Source organism: Protobothrops mucrosquamatus, unplaced genomic scaffold, assembly GCF_001527695.2.
Source record: "Protobothrops mucrosquamatus isolate PMUCROS unplaced genomic scaffold, P.Mucros_1.0 scaffold606, whole genome shotgun sequence".
NCBI lineage: Eukaryota > Metazoa > Chordata > Lepidosauria > Squamata > Viperidae > Protobothrops > Protobothrops mucrosquamatus.
This window is the reverse complement of record NW_015386904.1, coordinates 899,427-914,023: the sequence shown is the minus strand read 5'-3', so window position 1 is coordinate 914,023 and position 14,597 is coordinate 899,427. Positions and strand designations below refer to the sequence as shown.

General features: G+C 37.2%; 1 protein-coding gene across 1 annotated transcript in view; it reads right to left on the bottom strand.

Annotated features, from left to right (window-relative positions):
- HACD2 (3-hydroxyacyl-CoA dehydratase 2) overlaps window positions 1–12,053 on the bottom strand; it is an 18,862-nt gene extending 6,809 nt beyond the window's left edge. Inside the window, exons 1-4 of the mRNA XM_015817601.1 lie at window positions 11,874–12,053; window positions 9,668–9,686; window positions 7,282–7,370; window positions 333–454 (exon numbers count right to left, since the gene is read on the bottom strand). Coding sequence (XP_015673087.1) covers window positions 333–454; window positions 7,282–7,370; window positions 9,668–9,686; window positions 11,874–12,053 — 410 coding nt within the window. The remainder of the gene's footprint in view (window positions 1–332; window positions 455–7,281; window positions 7,371–9,667; window positions 9,687–11,873) is intronic.
- Window positions 12,054–14,597: the final 2,544 nt, after the last annotated feature.

The window sequence follows — 14,597 nt, the reverse complement described above, 5'->3', positions numbered from 1 at the left end:
AGCAATAATCCTAACCCCCCCTTCTCCTATCTTATAATTAATTGTAAGAAAGTGAAAGGGGAGCAAAGAAGATACTCTGAAGATACAGAAGATACTACAGAAGATACTCTGCTTCTGAGCTTGAAACATTACAAAACATTTAGCATATTCAAACACTTCACATCCGAAACAATATTTCCATGCTCAAAATAAATGCTTCAAATCCAAATGATTTTCGTGCCCCTATTATGCGCTTTACTTACATAAAATGCCCGGTGTCTGTCGGTTTCTCTTCTGCTTTATTGAGCTACTGTTTCTTAAACTGATAATTATCAAGTATTTAATCACCTTACCTGGCCCACTTGATAAAATAAGGAAGGTGGTTTAGCAAACTAAAGGTGTAGAAAGAGTAACGGACGATCTCTGTGATAGTCCAGGCAACCACAAAAAGAAGGATGCTATCTTCACTTTGCACCTATAAAAGTTAAATGCAGCTGTTGAAAGGGAAAAATGAATTATATATATGATGTAAAATATCAAGCCATGCTTATATTCTTTCACCCCAAGGAGGTGAACCATACCATACAAATCAGGCAACATGAGGCTTCGAGAAACCATCCTTCCAATGATTTCAAGCTGTGCACATATAATCACACCAATTCATTCTTCTTTATTTTTTAAAAGCCACCTCAGTTCTCCCTCCAGAACAGACTACAGGAAAGTGGTAGTTTTAAACTGATTTTTGCCTTCCCCATCAAGTAACGCTGAAATGAAGTCTTTTAGAAAATTAAAAATGTTGCACAAACGAATCTTCATTTTTACAATATCAAGTTCTGATTTGTATTATTACTCCAAAATGAAACAATTAAAAGAGAGCAAATGCAGCAGAAAGAAGGAGTCTGTGTAATGCATTGTTGTAAAGAATTCTGGGTGACTTCAGATTAACACAGCTCCTGGCTCTACCAGTCAAAAGATTCTGTCTTTGCTTAACAGATTTTCTATAATAAGAAATGAAAGAAATTAGGTGAATAAAAGGAGGGTTCAAGTGGAAAACATTCTTAAGAATCCCTATAAAACTTTCTATTAGAAGCAATTGCGTAATAAAAGCTTCATCTGGAAGCTATTTCTATCGTATTATAGAAAAGGATAAAGATTAGAAGAAAATTACGCCTTTGGACCAGAGGTCAGTAACATTTGTTGTCTTTTGGGAATTACTGCACACTCGGATGCAATGGCTCAGGTGTACAAAACAAAAGAAAGAACTGGCTGTTTCGTAACTTTAATTCTAACTAATTATCATCTGTGACTTTATATACAGTATATTGTATCTGTGTCTGGCTGATAACCTATCCAAAATGTTCTACAGTCTAGGAAATCAAGAAAAGGATTGGATTCTGTCCCTCAATATGGAAGAAAAGGTAGAACTGCTGCCATTTCTCTCAAAGTTTCTTTGAAGACTACCATTGCATACTGAAATATACTGCATATGGGTAGTCCTCAACTTACAACTGTTCGTTTAGTGACTGTTTGGCACTGAAAAAAGGACTTAAAATTGGGACTCACACTTCTGACCATTGCAGCATCCCCATGGTTGTGTGATCAAAATTCAGGTGCTTGGCAACTGGCATGGATATACAATAGTTGCAGCATCTCACAATCGTGTGATTGCCATTTGCAACTTTCCCAGACAGGTTTTGACAATCAAAATTAATGGGGGAACCAAATTCATTTCACAAACGCATGGTTCACTTAGCTGTAGTGATTCGCTCAACCACCATGGCAAAATTAAGTACACCGGGGCAGAACCTTAGACGGGAAAGAAGTTCAAAAGTAATATTAGAAAATATTACTTCACAGAAAGAGTAGTGGAAGCCTGGAACCAACTTCCAGCGGAGGTAGTTGGTCAATCATCAGTAACTGAGTTTAAACGTGCTTGCAATAAACACATGCCCATTATCTGGCAAAAATTAAAATAAATTAAAATGTTAAAAATAATAATTAATTAAAAAGAAAACAAAAAAAACCAAAGGGCAGACATGATAGACTGCTAAGTCTTTTTCTGCTGTCAGTTTTCTATATTTCTTTAAAAAAAAAAGGTTGTAAAATCAAGCATGACTCACTTAATAACTGCCTTGCTTAGCAATTGAAATTCTGGTCCTATTGTGGTCGTAAGTCAAGGACTACCTGTACTGTACTGAAACTCTCTGTACAGGAAGGGAGGACTCTAACCTTAACCCTCATCCCTATTCTTCATTGTGGCGTCTGTGACATACATATGGGGAATCAACCAGCTAATCTATCAGAAAGAAGGGGACAGCTAAAATGATAGCTAGAAAAAAAAAGTGAGCCTTGCCAATCCCGTTTTGTTGAAATTGAAAGCTCAACTGATACCGTCAAATTAATTAGGAAGGCTGAAACTAGGAGACTGACAGAGCTTGGATAAAAAAGTGCTCCACAAAAAAAGTTGCTAAGATGAACAAAACCTATGTTATAGTGAAGTCTCTTGAACTGTTTGGATGTTCAATATTTCTACATAAATATGACCTAAAACTTGAATACTGAAAATTCAAAAAGGTTCATAAACTTTTAAGCACAGCTGTAAGTGGCCTTGAACTTTCATAGTCACTTAACTAGATCAAAGAAAGGATTAAGAGCTGCCACCACTCTTCTTTAAAAACATTAAAATGAAAATGAAGTACCTGGCTTTGTGCTAACATAGGAAATGAACAAGTGTGGATTCTTTTAAAAAGGATATGATACTGTTGGAGCAAAATGCAACAGACTTCCTAGTGTCAAGGGCGTGAAGAAACTACTCAAGGAGAGCTGTAGAGTATTAAAAAAATCTATGAAAAAAAAAGTTGTTCATGTAGACGAAATCCTGACACTGCTTTATGCAAAAAGGAAACAACTGGTCATTTAGTCCATATGAAAAAAAAAATCAAAATTAGAGTTGTATGAAGAGAAAGAACAAGGTTCATTGGTATTATATGTCACTCCAACAGGAAGAGAAGACAAAATACAATCAAGCGTGCAAGTTTGTTATGTCTCAATAAAGTATCATTCTAGTCTTCTTGAGGAGTCTGTTTCCTGTTCTGAGCTACCTCTTAGGGTTGACATCAATCTTGTAGACCTGATTGTGTTCTACTTCAGGATCCTGCCTGCATATCTTCTGATATGATCTTGTTTCCCAGGGATTTAGGGAATTTTTTAGCCCTCTTAGTTTATGTAATTGTTGTCTATTTCTCTCAAGGTTCCCTCATTGGCTCTCTAACAGAAACATACTTATTCTAGGAGCTTGGTCAGACAACTCTCCCTCTGAAATAGATTCAATACAGAATATATTTGGGGAGCAGAATTTACAGCTGGTTGTCTCACCAAATCATTTGGATAGTACAAAATAAGAGAAATGGAGGAAAGAATTGAGGGAGGAACCATATCACTTGGTACCAATAAAATTGGGTTGATGAGGAGTGTTTTAAGGTAAAAATTGGCCGATGCAGACAAGACTCCACTATATGGACTTTACCAGGGCAGATAAGATGAGATAGATGGGACAGTTCTCTCTATAAAAGAATAGTTCAAATGACATCACCCAAGTAACCATGCGACAATGTTTGAATAAAGAACAATGCTTTAAGATTGATTTCTGAGCTAGAGAAGAACAGTCAATGATTCTACCATTGTGATGGTCAAAAGAGTACTCTGGCTAAAGTAATCAATATTTTGTATCAATGACACTGCTGTTAACAATACAAAAAGAAACTTTGGTTTAAGGAGACACCTGCATTTTCAGAAACAATATTAAATTAACAAATTACAGGTTCTAATTTCTTGTACTATTAAATACGTCAATTGTAGTATCATTGTATTACCTTTGCATCGTGCAGGGAGAAGAGACTGATATCCTCATGTTACTAGTAATTACTGAAAAAGCTTTTATTTGCACTTAAACTTTCCCTCTGTGCTATTTTTTTTTTTAAAAAAAACTTCATACAAGACTGTAGGCAGTAAATTTCATATCATATCAGGCTCTCATTATCCCCTTAGTATTTTGTTAAAGGACTACATCTTATGTCACCTACTGCCACCTACTGGGCATATGATGAACACTGTTTTACATTCCACTTTTCCAATGACAAAAGAAATGAACTAAAACAATGGCTACTCAAGATCGGCTAATGACTGGAAAACCATTTTCAGCACCATTCAAAACTAATAGCATATTAGAGCTATTATAAATAATTAATGCTGTTACACTAACAAATAATTCATAGCTTAAAATGAAACACAGCTATCCCTACATCCACAACCAATAGCTGGTTTTATTTCTCTCCGATGTCAGATACACAAATATTATTTCTTTCAAAAATAGTCCTAAGAAGGAAATTCATTCTTTACTGTTGCAGAAATAAAGAAAAACAATCAATCAAAATGTAAACATATTTACTTATTGTACTTATTTCTATTCTGCCTTGATCAAAATCACATTTGGTGGCTTACACAAACCAGTTAAAACACCCATAGCACAACTTCTAAGAACAATAAAACTGTACCAAATATAAGAATGAAAATAATAAAAATAGTGGGTTCCAACGGCGTGAGAAAATCAGGGGAAGGATCTCTGAAACAATTCTATCTTTAGTAGCTTCCAAAATGTCAACTGGGAGGGGGTTAACCTGGTCTCTACTGGAAAGCTGTTCCACAGTGTTGGTGCTGTCACAGAAAGGCAGAGCCCTCCCACTCTCAAAAATGTGTGATAAATAACAATCACTCTCTTTTTATCTGATCAGCCGGGCCAGTACTGGTGGGAGTAGGTGATCATACAGATATTGGGTACCAAGTATTAAAGGGCTTTATAAGTTAAAACTAGCATCTTAAATTGTACCTGGAAAACTATTGGCAAAACTTGTCTTATTTGCTGATGATATTGGAAGATAGGAAGTAGACAGCCTGCTGCATTTTAGACCAACTTTGGACCAACTTAAAGTAGTCTTTAAGGCCCAAGAGTGCATTATAGTCCTTCAATCCACCTGGATGGTGATAAGCTCTATTTAGGCCCTCCTGCTGCAGGTAGGGTCACAAATAGCATACTAGTTGGAGTAACAAAAACTGCTGCTGGGTCCAGTAAACCAGGAGGGATACATTACCACCATCCAAGTCCTGACAAAGGTCTTCTAAGAGAGTGGCAAATGTTGCCTCCATACCAAACCTGGAAGCAGTACCCTGAATGAAAAAGTTCAGGTGATCTCCTTCATCAAGAGAGCTGCAAACATATTCTGCTACCATCAGCTCAATAACTCCCTCCCCCCAAATTTCATCAATAAATCTTCGTATTGCACACTATCAGGTTTTGATCAATAACATCTGAAAGGGAAATTCACTTGCTTTTTGAGTCTTTCAGCAATACCAAGTGATATTTGTTTTGCTAAGCAGGTTAGCTGTAAAGGTGTAGATTAAGCTAGATCAGGGGTGTCAAACTCGCAACGTCACGCGACATGTCGTGATGTATCGTGACTTTTTTTGCCATTGCCGGCAATGGGGTGGGCGTGGTTTTGCTATGATGCATCCTGCCCACGGGCCGGCATTTTGATACCCCTGAGCTAGACTAAATCAGTGAAATCTCTACTCTCTGTTTTTAAAAATCATAAGATCCACTGGGTTCATTCTGCCCCATGAATCATAAATTGCCCATGAAGCCAATATGCAGAAAGCTAATGACATATGAGTGTTCTGAGTAAAAGCTTTGGAGTACTGGACACTAAGTTTTTTTCCCACCAACTAAAGATTATGATAATAATGTAAAGATATTAAAGTTAAGCAATGCCTTATCTTTAAGCAATGCCTTAACTTCCAAGAAAACAAAATATAATCAAGCCTGCTTAACTACTGGTGTGCAATACCCTTGAGTGCTGACACATTGTGTTCAATCTGGCATGACAAGCTTTTGGCTTTAATTGCTTGCCATACTTATTTAAAGGAAAATCACACAAGGCATCCCTATCTTTGAATCATTTTTATCTTCCCTAATGAAAAGTAAGAAAGCAGGATTTAAATTAAAGAGTGGCAGATTTTTTCTTGAATTTCAAGTGTTAAAAGAGGGGGGGGGGAGAGACAGGACAAGCTAACAATGTTATTATCTTAGTAATAAGAACAAGCACATTCTTCAAGCATCATTGGACTCATGCAATTAATATTAGAAGCTAAACATCAGAAAGCATCCAAGAAAACATTTGAAGAACAATCTGCTATCACATATTTGATTTCAAAACAAATAATCCCTTCATTAGACTGGCAAATAAATTAAAATAGCTTTGTCTTGTTTGAGAGAAAATTATCTTCAAGACAAATCTGAACAAAATTATTAAGAGTCTCTCATTAAAAGACTTGAAAAACACGGGGAAGAGTTATGCAAGAGAGGAAACACATGCATCTTACAACATCCTCAACAGATGAACTTGTTCAAAGAACTCAGGTATGTAGACAGCCTTTCAAAAAAAAATGTAGAATATTTTCATAACAATGCAAGTAACCATTTTTTCAAAGAAAACAATATATATGTGTCTTTCAACCCCTAGCCTGGGCTGCTTAGGTAATCAATCAATAAAATTAAATTCTACTACAGCTATAATTTTAATTTTGAATGTTTGTATTCTACAATCGAGTTCTTTCTATGCCATCATTAAGATACTGGAATTATTTCTAATCATATGTTTAAGTTTTATTAGTATTACAATAGTGTATTCCAATGAAATCTACATTAAAGTTGCTTAAGGGTTTTGAAAAACAGATCCTCTCTCAATTCCAGACTACCTGGAAATTGTAAACTAAGTTACTTAAAAAGATATTTTCCTTTATATAAGTTTTTTTACTGGGAGCTGCTCAGAGTCACTTAGAAAGGTTTCTGGCCATACAAATTGAATAAATAATAACTTTGGTTTATGAAAAATTGGATGCAGTAAATGAAACCAATGAAGTAAAAAAGGTAAGTGTTCATATGAATGTTGATTGTCCTTTCCAAACAATGAGTTGAATAATGATACCTAGTTCTTTTCAAGCCTACTGAATCTGACTTGAGATATATTAAATGGCAACAAAATAATGTCCACCAAAAAGTATTCTAAATCTAAATTACATGTCCAGGGTGTTGAAATATGACATTTAAACCAACAGTATTGAAAAGGTTATTTGTTTACCGCATGTCTACATGCACATTTGATATCAGCAAAAGAGATTATGTCCACAGAGAACAAAAATAGCAGCTTTACGATAAAGGATGAATAAAATAGTTCACTCTCAACTCACCTCTTTTACACTGTGGGCTATGCCCCATGTCAGAAAAACTCTTGACATGATTTGGAAAGCAGTCAAAACAACAGAAGAAGGAACAATCCCTGTAAAGACAATTTAGATTTAATACATTTTTGACCTCCTAAACCAGGGGTGTCAAACTCGCAACGTCACGTGACGTGTCACGACATATCGTTGACTTTTTTTCCATTGCCAGCAATGGGGTGAGTGCGGGTTTCAGCATGACGCATCCGGCCCATGGGCCGGCAGTTTGACACCCCTGTCCTAAACTATCCACCTACCTCTTAATAGTAATCTGATTTGGAAAGAGACAGTTTTATGAAATTAATTTTAATGTTTTAATATTAAAATATTGTTAAATATTATTTTATTATTGCTTTCAAAATTTCTTTCATGGGTGAATTTTGGATCAGAGATGAAGACGTAAGGCTTGCTATAGCTTGATCTCAAAATATGCCAAACTATGATTTTCAAGTAATAAATCTGATAAACGCATGACTAGTTTTCCTTCTGATTATCAGATGCCAGAGCTAAAACAACAGAAGACATTATGTTCCACACAACATACTTATATGAGATTCCTAGATGCTGGTGCCAAGCACAGAAGGAAACAATCACCCAGTAAGACAATTACAACAATAGTATTTTCAAATGACATTTTTTGTTGAACAGTAAACTCTTATTTATGAAACAGCACTTATCTCAGATAGAAAGGGACAATGTCATATCTGAATAAATGACTAGTGAATATTCAACTGCTTATGACATATGAAGGAAAATATATTTTTCCCCAGTAATTTTATTTCCATGACATCAATGATTGTTTAGGGACTATAATTAAAATCCAAACATTCCCACTGAAATGTCTGAATAGCACTAGCTAATTAATAACTCTGGAAGAGGAAATGAAAGATTTTTCATGTGTAAAATTCATGTATTTCTATAATGTAGTTTAACACTAGTAATATAAGTTCTCGGCTGTAAACATTTGTGCATACATAAAGCACTATTTCTAATTCAATTGTATTTCTCTCAATCAACATAATCAAATTTTGCTTTAGATTTTGTCACTGAGTTATTAGATGCATACATGTAGAAAGTTTGTCTTTGTATAACAAATAATAATAAGAACCATGCTAGGTGTTGTTGTTCCTGCACATCTGGTAACATGGGCTACGGGAGGTGCTATATAAATCTAACACATACATATACAAGATAGTGAGTGATCCAGTCTCCTCTGCCAGACCCAATTTTTTTTTCCCTTCCTGAATGGTATGATTGCCTTACTAGAAACCGGGCAAGTATTGACCCTGCTAAGGAACCCATCTTCAGTACAGGACAGGGAAAATGCATCTATGGCAGCAATCCCTTTGCTAGAGATTCCAGCAGTACTGGAGTCAGCAAGCCCACTTGTTCTGACAGACTCTGCAAATTCACAGGACCCCTCAACTGTTTCCCCTGATAGTAACAGACTCAGATATTTCAGCCCCTTGGCCTGAGGCAGAGGTCCTTCGTGAAGATCCAGCCCAGAAATGCACAAATTTGAGATTGGCCAAAAGGCATGGGGGGAGGGGGGGTCCAAGAAGCGAGCAGACTACTATCCAATGAGTGTCAGCTGTGGACTAGGCAGAGATTCAGCATGGCTAATTAATGGCCATCCTTCTCTTTCAACAATGCTGGGGACAACTTAGTTAAAACTCAGCTCTTGCTTGTGACTATCCTGACCTTAACTCTTTCTCCTTTGGATTCCCCATCTGACTGGTCTCCATCCCTGTTGCCTGTTTGTCCCAGGACAATTATCTCTTCTCAGAGGTTCTGCAAAAAGACTTTTTCCACTTAATTGCAACAACATCTATTTCTAGCCTGGCAATTGAAATAGCATGCTCATTTGCTTTCTAGCAGCCAGGTCAACTATTAAAAAAAGTGTGTGTGTGTGTGTTTTACTTTGACTTTCCTGTAATGAGACCAGAAGAACAGAAAATTGGCTCAAATTTTCAACTTGTAAGTAAATTGCTTTAAAATGTTGCATTTTATTTCGGCAAACCTTAATGTTTATACCTAACAGTTGCTCCATAAGCAGTATACAACAGAAGTAGGCCAATTTTTATTATTAACTAATTAACACCATAACAAAGGCTGTATCTCTATACAAATTGAAACAACTTCTGTTAGTCTGAACAGGTAATTCTTACTTTGAGAAAACAGATTTGCATATTCAAATGCATGTTTAAAACAGAAATAAGGAAAACCAAATACTGAGAAACTGGATGTATGTCATGCTATATACAGTTGCTATTCCTTAATGACTGAGCACAGAATACGAGCAGAATTCCCTCGCCTTCCAAAATAGAGATATTGAATATTTAATTAAAAAACTTACCTACTGCACAGTGCACGATCTAAAAAAGAGTCAGAAATAATTAAGACTAGGCTTCTCACATTTGTAATACGATTTTCTTTACTACAACAGCATCATGGATTATGACTAAGAACATTGTTCTTAAATAGTATCTCCACCAGTCATTGTTATCATAACATGTATCTCTTATCTGTTCAATAATTTTGTGCAATTTTCATGTCATCAATCACTAAATTCCTCACCTATAATTCTGCTATGCTGAGAAATCACCTTTCAGAAAACTATCCATTATTAGAGGAACATTGACTTTTATTTCTTTTAAATCACTGGGACGCTCAAACATTCATTCTTCCTTGGGTATGTTCATGAGACAATGATCATTGTCAGTTCAGAACTTCTTCCATGAAATAAAGCAATCCCTGTTCTCTATGCATTATTGGAAAGAGAAGTGAGTGACAGGATGGAAGATCTGGCAGTTATATGAGCTACTGCTGGGATATCAGAACCACCCTTAAAAAGAATTTAATTTTCCCTGTGTGTGTGTGTGTGTGTGTGTGTGTGTGTATGTGTATGTATATATATATGCAGGTCTTGGCGTATTCGGGTCTTTTCCCGTGTAAGGTTGAGAGTATCTTGGCGACGTTTCGATGAGGTCCCACTCATCATTTTCAGGCTGGGGTCTTCGGCTTCGTGCTTGTGCAAGCAAAGTGTGATCGGAGCTGCCGTCTCTCTATAAATATTGATGGGTGTGTGTGGAGTGCTGGCTTAGTTGCTGTAGGTAGGTTGGTTGGCTGTGTGGGAGTTATTGTTTGCGGATTGTTTGGCTGTTTCGTAACATCCTGAGTAGTTGAAGTGCTGGCTGTGTGCCCATTAGTCTTTTGTGTTATAACGACCTGGGTAATGGGTTGTGTGATTACATCCTGAGATCTAGTGTAGTGATATCCTGAGTTTTGTGTTGCAACATCCTGGGTGGTTGGCTGTGTTGTAACATCCTGAGCTTTAGTGTTGTAACCTCCTGAGTTCTGTGTTGTGATATCCAGAGCAGAAGGCTGTGATGTAGCATACCGGGCTTTGGTTTGGCTCCGTGTTCGCGGTCTAGCTCTGTGTTCATGGCGTGTGTCCGTTTGCTTTGTGTGGGGGTCGAAGGGAGATGCAGCAGCTGGTGATGTCGTCGTGGTTTGGCTTCTGGATGGTGGTTGCATTTCATCTGAGGAATGGGTTTGGGCTTGGGTTTCGGTCTGGTGAGGGTGAATGGTGGTGGCGTACTGTGTTGTTCTGGGTCCGGTGTCAGTTTTCGTGGCTAGGACCCGTTTGTTAATTAGGGCTAGTTTCTATATATATATCCTATATATATATATATTCAGATTTCTTTTTGCTGACAAGAGTTAAAGATTTAAGTGGGAGACTAGTATAGCTATTTCAGACTCATTTGTCCTCATCAGCTAGCCACACCCCTGAGGACTGATGAGGACAAATGAGTCCGAAATAGCTATATTAGTCTCCCACTTAAATCTTTAACTCTTGTCAGCAAAAAGAAGTCTGAATTTGTAATGTATCGCAGTAGCGACTTGAACCTGCTTAACGCCCCTAGTTGGGGGGCTGCAAGGCAAAAGAGATTGTAAAAAGCAGAACTGCAGTATAGCAGTCAAAATGCCAAAGGTGCAATCAATCAGACCGTCTGTCTGAAAAAAAGGGATAGTAAGTAATTCAGCATTACAATATAGGAACAAGTCAAAGCGCCTACGGCAGTGATGGCAAATCCTTTGAGCTTGACGTGACAAAAAAAATCAGAAAATGCCCACCTTGACTCTGCTGGCATGTCACACATGCATCCTAGAGGAAAAAAGGCTTCTCCAGACCTCCTCTTCAGACTCTCCTCTCCTCTGGATTCTCATCTCTGGATGCTCTGAAAGTTGTGTGATTTTGGGACGCCTCGGAGTGATGTGAGTTTCAGAGGGTTTGCAGGCTTCTCCAGACCCTTTGAAAGTCATGTGGGATGGTTCTGAGGCCTCTGGAGCCTCAGGAAATTGTATGAAAATGAGAATGTGCAATTTTTGGAAGTCTCGGGCTGCACAAGAGCAAGGCCTTCTTGCACAACTTCCAGAGGGTTCCTGAAGCGTGGAATGTCACCAAAAACGGTATGCCATGCATGTCATCTGTGACATACATATCATAGATTTGCCATCACTGGCCTAAGATAAGAAGACTTTCCCTGTGATACACCTACCTCAAGCAAAGCTCCAGTCTGGAAGAATTTCAAAGGCTTTTCTATTGAATGATAGAGATTATGATAGCTACCCGTTGCAAGGTATGCTCTGACTAAACCAACTGCTATAACAAGCCACCTAGAAGAAAAAGAGACAGGAAAACAAGGTGATGTTTTTCTTGAAATGCCAATATTCTCCATCATGCATGCAACAGATACCATGAAATATTTTAGGAGTAATATAACCTTCTTAAAATAAGCGATTCAGCATTATATTCCACTGAGATAGAAATATACTTTACCAGTCTGGTTGCTGAAAAAACTGCAAATTATAGTCTAACAGTTACAACTGCGAAGCTAAAAGTGGGATTCTTTTAAATATTTTAAACAGAAGTAAATAGCGCCTCTATTAACTGAAGATTAGGAATAAAACTGAATCTAAAGCCATTAGGTTTTGTTCAACTGATAATGATTCGCTCACTTCTCCAACACAGAACTCACATATGAAGCTTAACTATGTCATCCAATGTTGTATGAAGAGCAGAGTACAATATTAAATGTCTCCAAGGAAACAAAATCTGGGTGCACACCATCAAATAAATTGTGTACTACTACTACTTCTTTACTAGCTACTCTTTACTAGAATCCAATAGATCCAATGAGACTTACCAAGTAATTATATACACTTCAAAGGCTTATTTTGTTAGAAAGAAAGTTGGTGTTATGCATTTTTGGGTGTTGGTGTTATGCATGTCAGCCTTTTTGTAAAAAAAAATAATAACCCGATAGGACCTGGAAACAAGGGTGAGCAGACATAGCATTAATGGGAACCCGACTGGGACTTATCTTCATTTAAAATTACTATTTAGCAATCTCACAATGAACCAACTTAGTCACATTCATGGGTATTTATGGCAATGAACGCATAGGGGAAAATCAGGCGGCACAATGTTATGCTGGCTTTAGATTTTTGCATCTCGGAACTTCAATTAAAATATAAGGCTTTAAAGCAGGGGTGTCAAACTGCCAGCCTGCAGGCCGGATGCGTCATCCAGAAGCCGCACCCACCCCATTGCCGGCAATGGCAAAACTGTCCTGATACGTTGCGCGACATCACGTGACGTCATGAGTTTGACATGTCTGCTTTAAAGATATAAGGCTCCTGCCTTGAGCAGGGGCTTGACCAGAAGACTTCCGAGGTCCCTTTCAGCCTTATGATGCTATGTTTCTAAAAGCAGAATGTATTCAGCTGATATTAGAGATAACATTGCTAAAGAAAGCTATTCTATCCAAATTAAAGTGTCACAAATTTGTTATTGAAACACATCTTTATTTTTAAGAAACATCCACTAATCCCTGGGAAAGCAGAGAGTTTCAGAAGTTTAGAGTACTTTTGGGATGGATGAAAATGATCTGCAACTTAATACAGACAAGACAGAAACTGCTGATGGGAAAATATATTTTAGCTAGAGCTGTTAATCCAGTTCTGAATAGAGTTGCACACTCTCTGAAAGTTCTAAATCATCATTTGAGGTCTTGTAGGAATTACAGGATTGCGAAAGCTGTGATAATGACTATATTTGTGGAATTAGGCTCACTAAGGTGCTTGCAGACATTTCCCATTTAATACCTTCTGGCCTACAGTTATAATCTGTCAGGAAGCTTGATGTCCTATGTCCTATCAAGTTTTCTCACTATCACTCTGATTCTCCAAAAACTCCCACTTACTATTACCAAATTTATTTGCTGCCCATCTTGCAGTTCAAAGCGACTCTGAACGGCTTAGCAACTTAATTTAAATTGTGTATTAAATGCATGGATTAGTGGTGCATCAGCATTGAGAAACAGCACTTATTTCTCACCACATGCAAATATATCCAGAGTAAATAATACTTTAGTTGGCACACAATTCTATAATGACAGTGATCACTGAACAACCTCTTGGCTGTTCTTTCTTTACATAGCAATAAGATGACAAAAGAAAGAGATATGATCCAAAAAAATGGTTGCAAATGATGCTGATTATACTGAAATACAACTTGCTGACATTTAGAATGGACACATGCCTTCAAAAATCAACCAATAGACACACCTTATATATTCTGAGTAAGTTGTATGTTCAATCCTGGCACCTTAATGCTGTATGTACTATTGTAACACAAACGTTTGTAATGCGCCCCAAGCATATCAGATTCTAATTACTGCTTTATTATTTGAGTCTAATAATTATTTATACAGTGCAATTCTATAGGCAAATAGAAAGAAAAACATGGCACATAGGTATTTTAAATTATTAAGAAAGTGGTGATGAAATACCGTAGCCCCATTCAATTTAAGGAGTTAAAGAAAAAGTTATTCCCCAGATAATCCAAAACATTGTCAGAATTTCTTTGGAAAAATGCCAAATGCCCAAGGTTAATCAGCACCATACTATATTTTAGACTTCAAATGCTTTTTTTAAAAAAAATCAAGAGCACTACTTACAATTCTTTTCAGCTTTGTTACTGTAAAATCCTTCTAATCCCTCTACTTTTTCCCACCAACCAAAGGTGTGCTTTACCTGTGACGTTTCCATCCCTAAGAGCTGAATCTAATATTTCTAATGAGAATTGCTTAAGGTTTGCCACAGGTACAAGCTAAATGACCACAGCATGTTCCAGAGCCAGCCTAATCTGAACGCTTCAGCCTCCGCAATCGCCACCCGTCACTAAACTGACATTCCAAGCCTTGAACAAATTACCATCT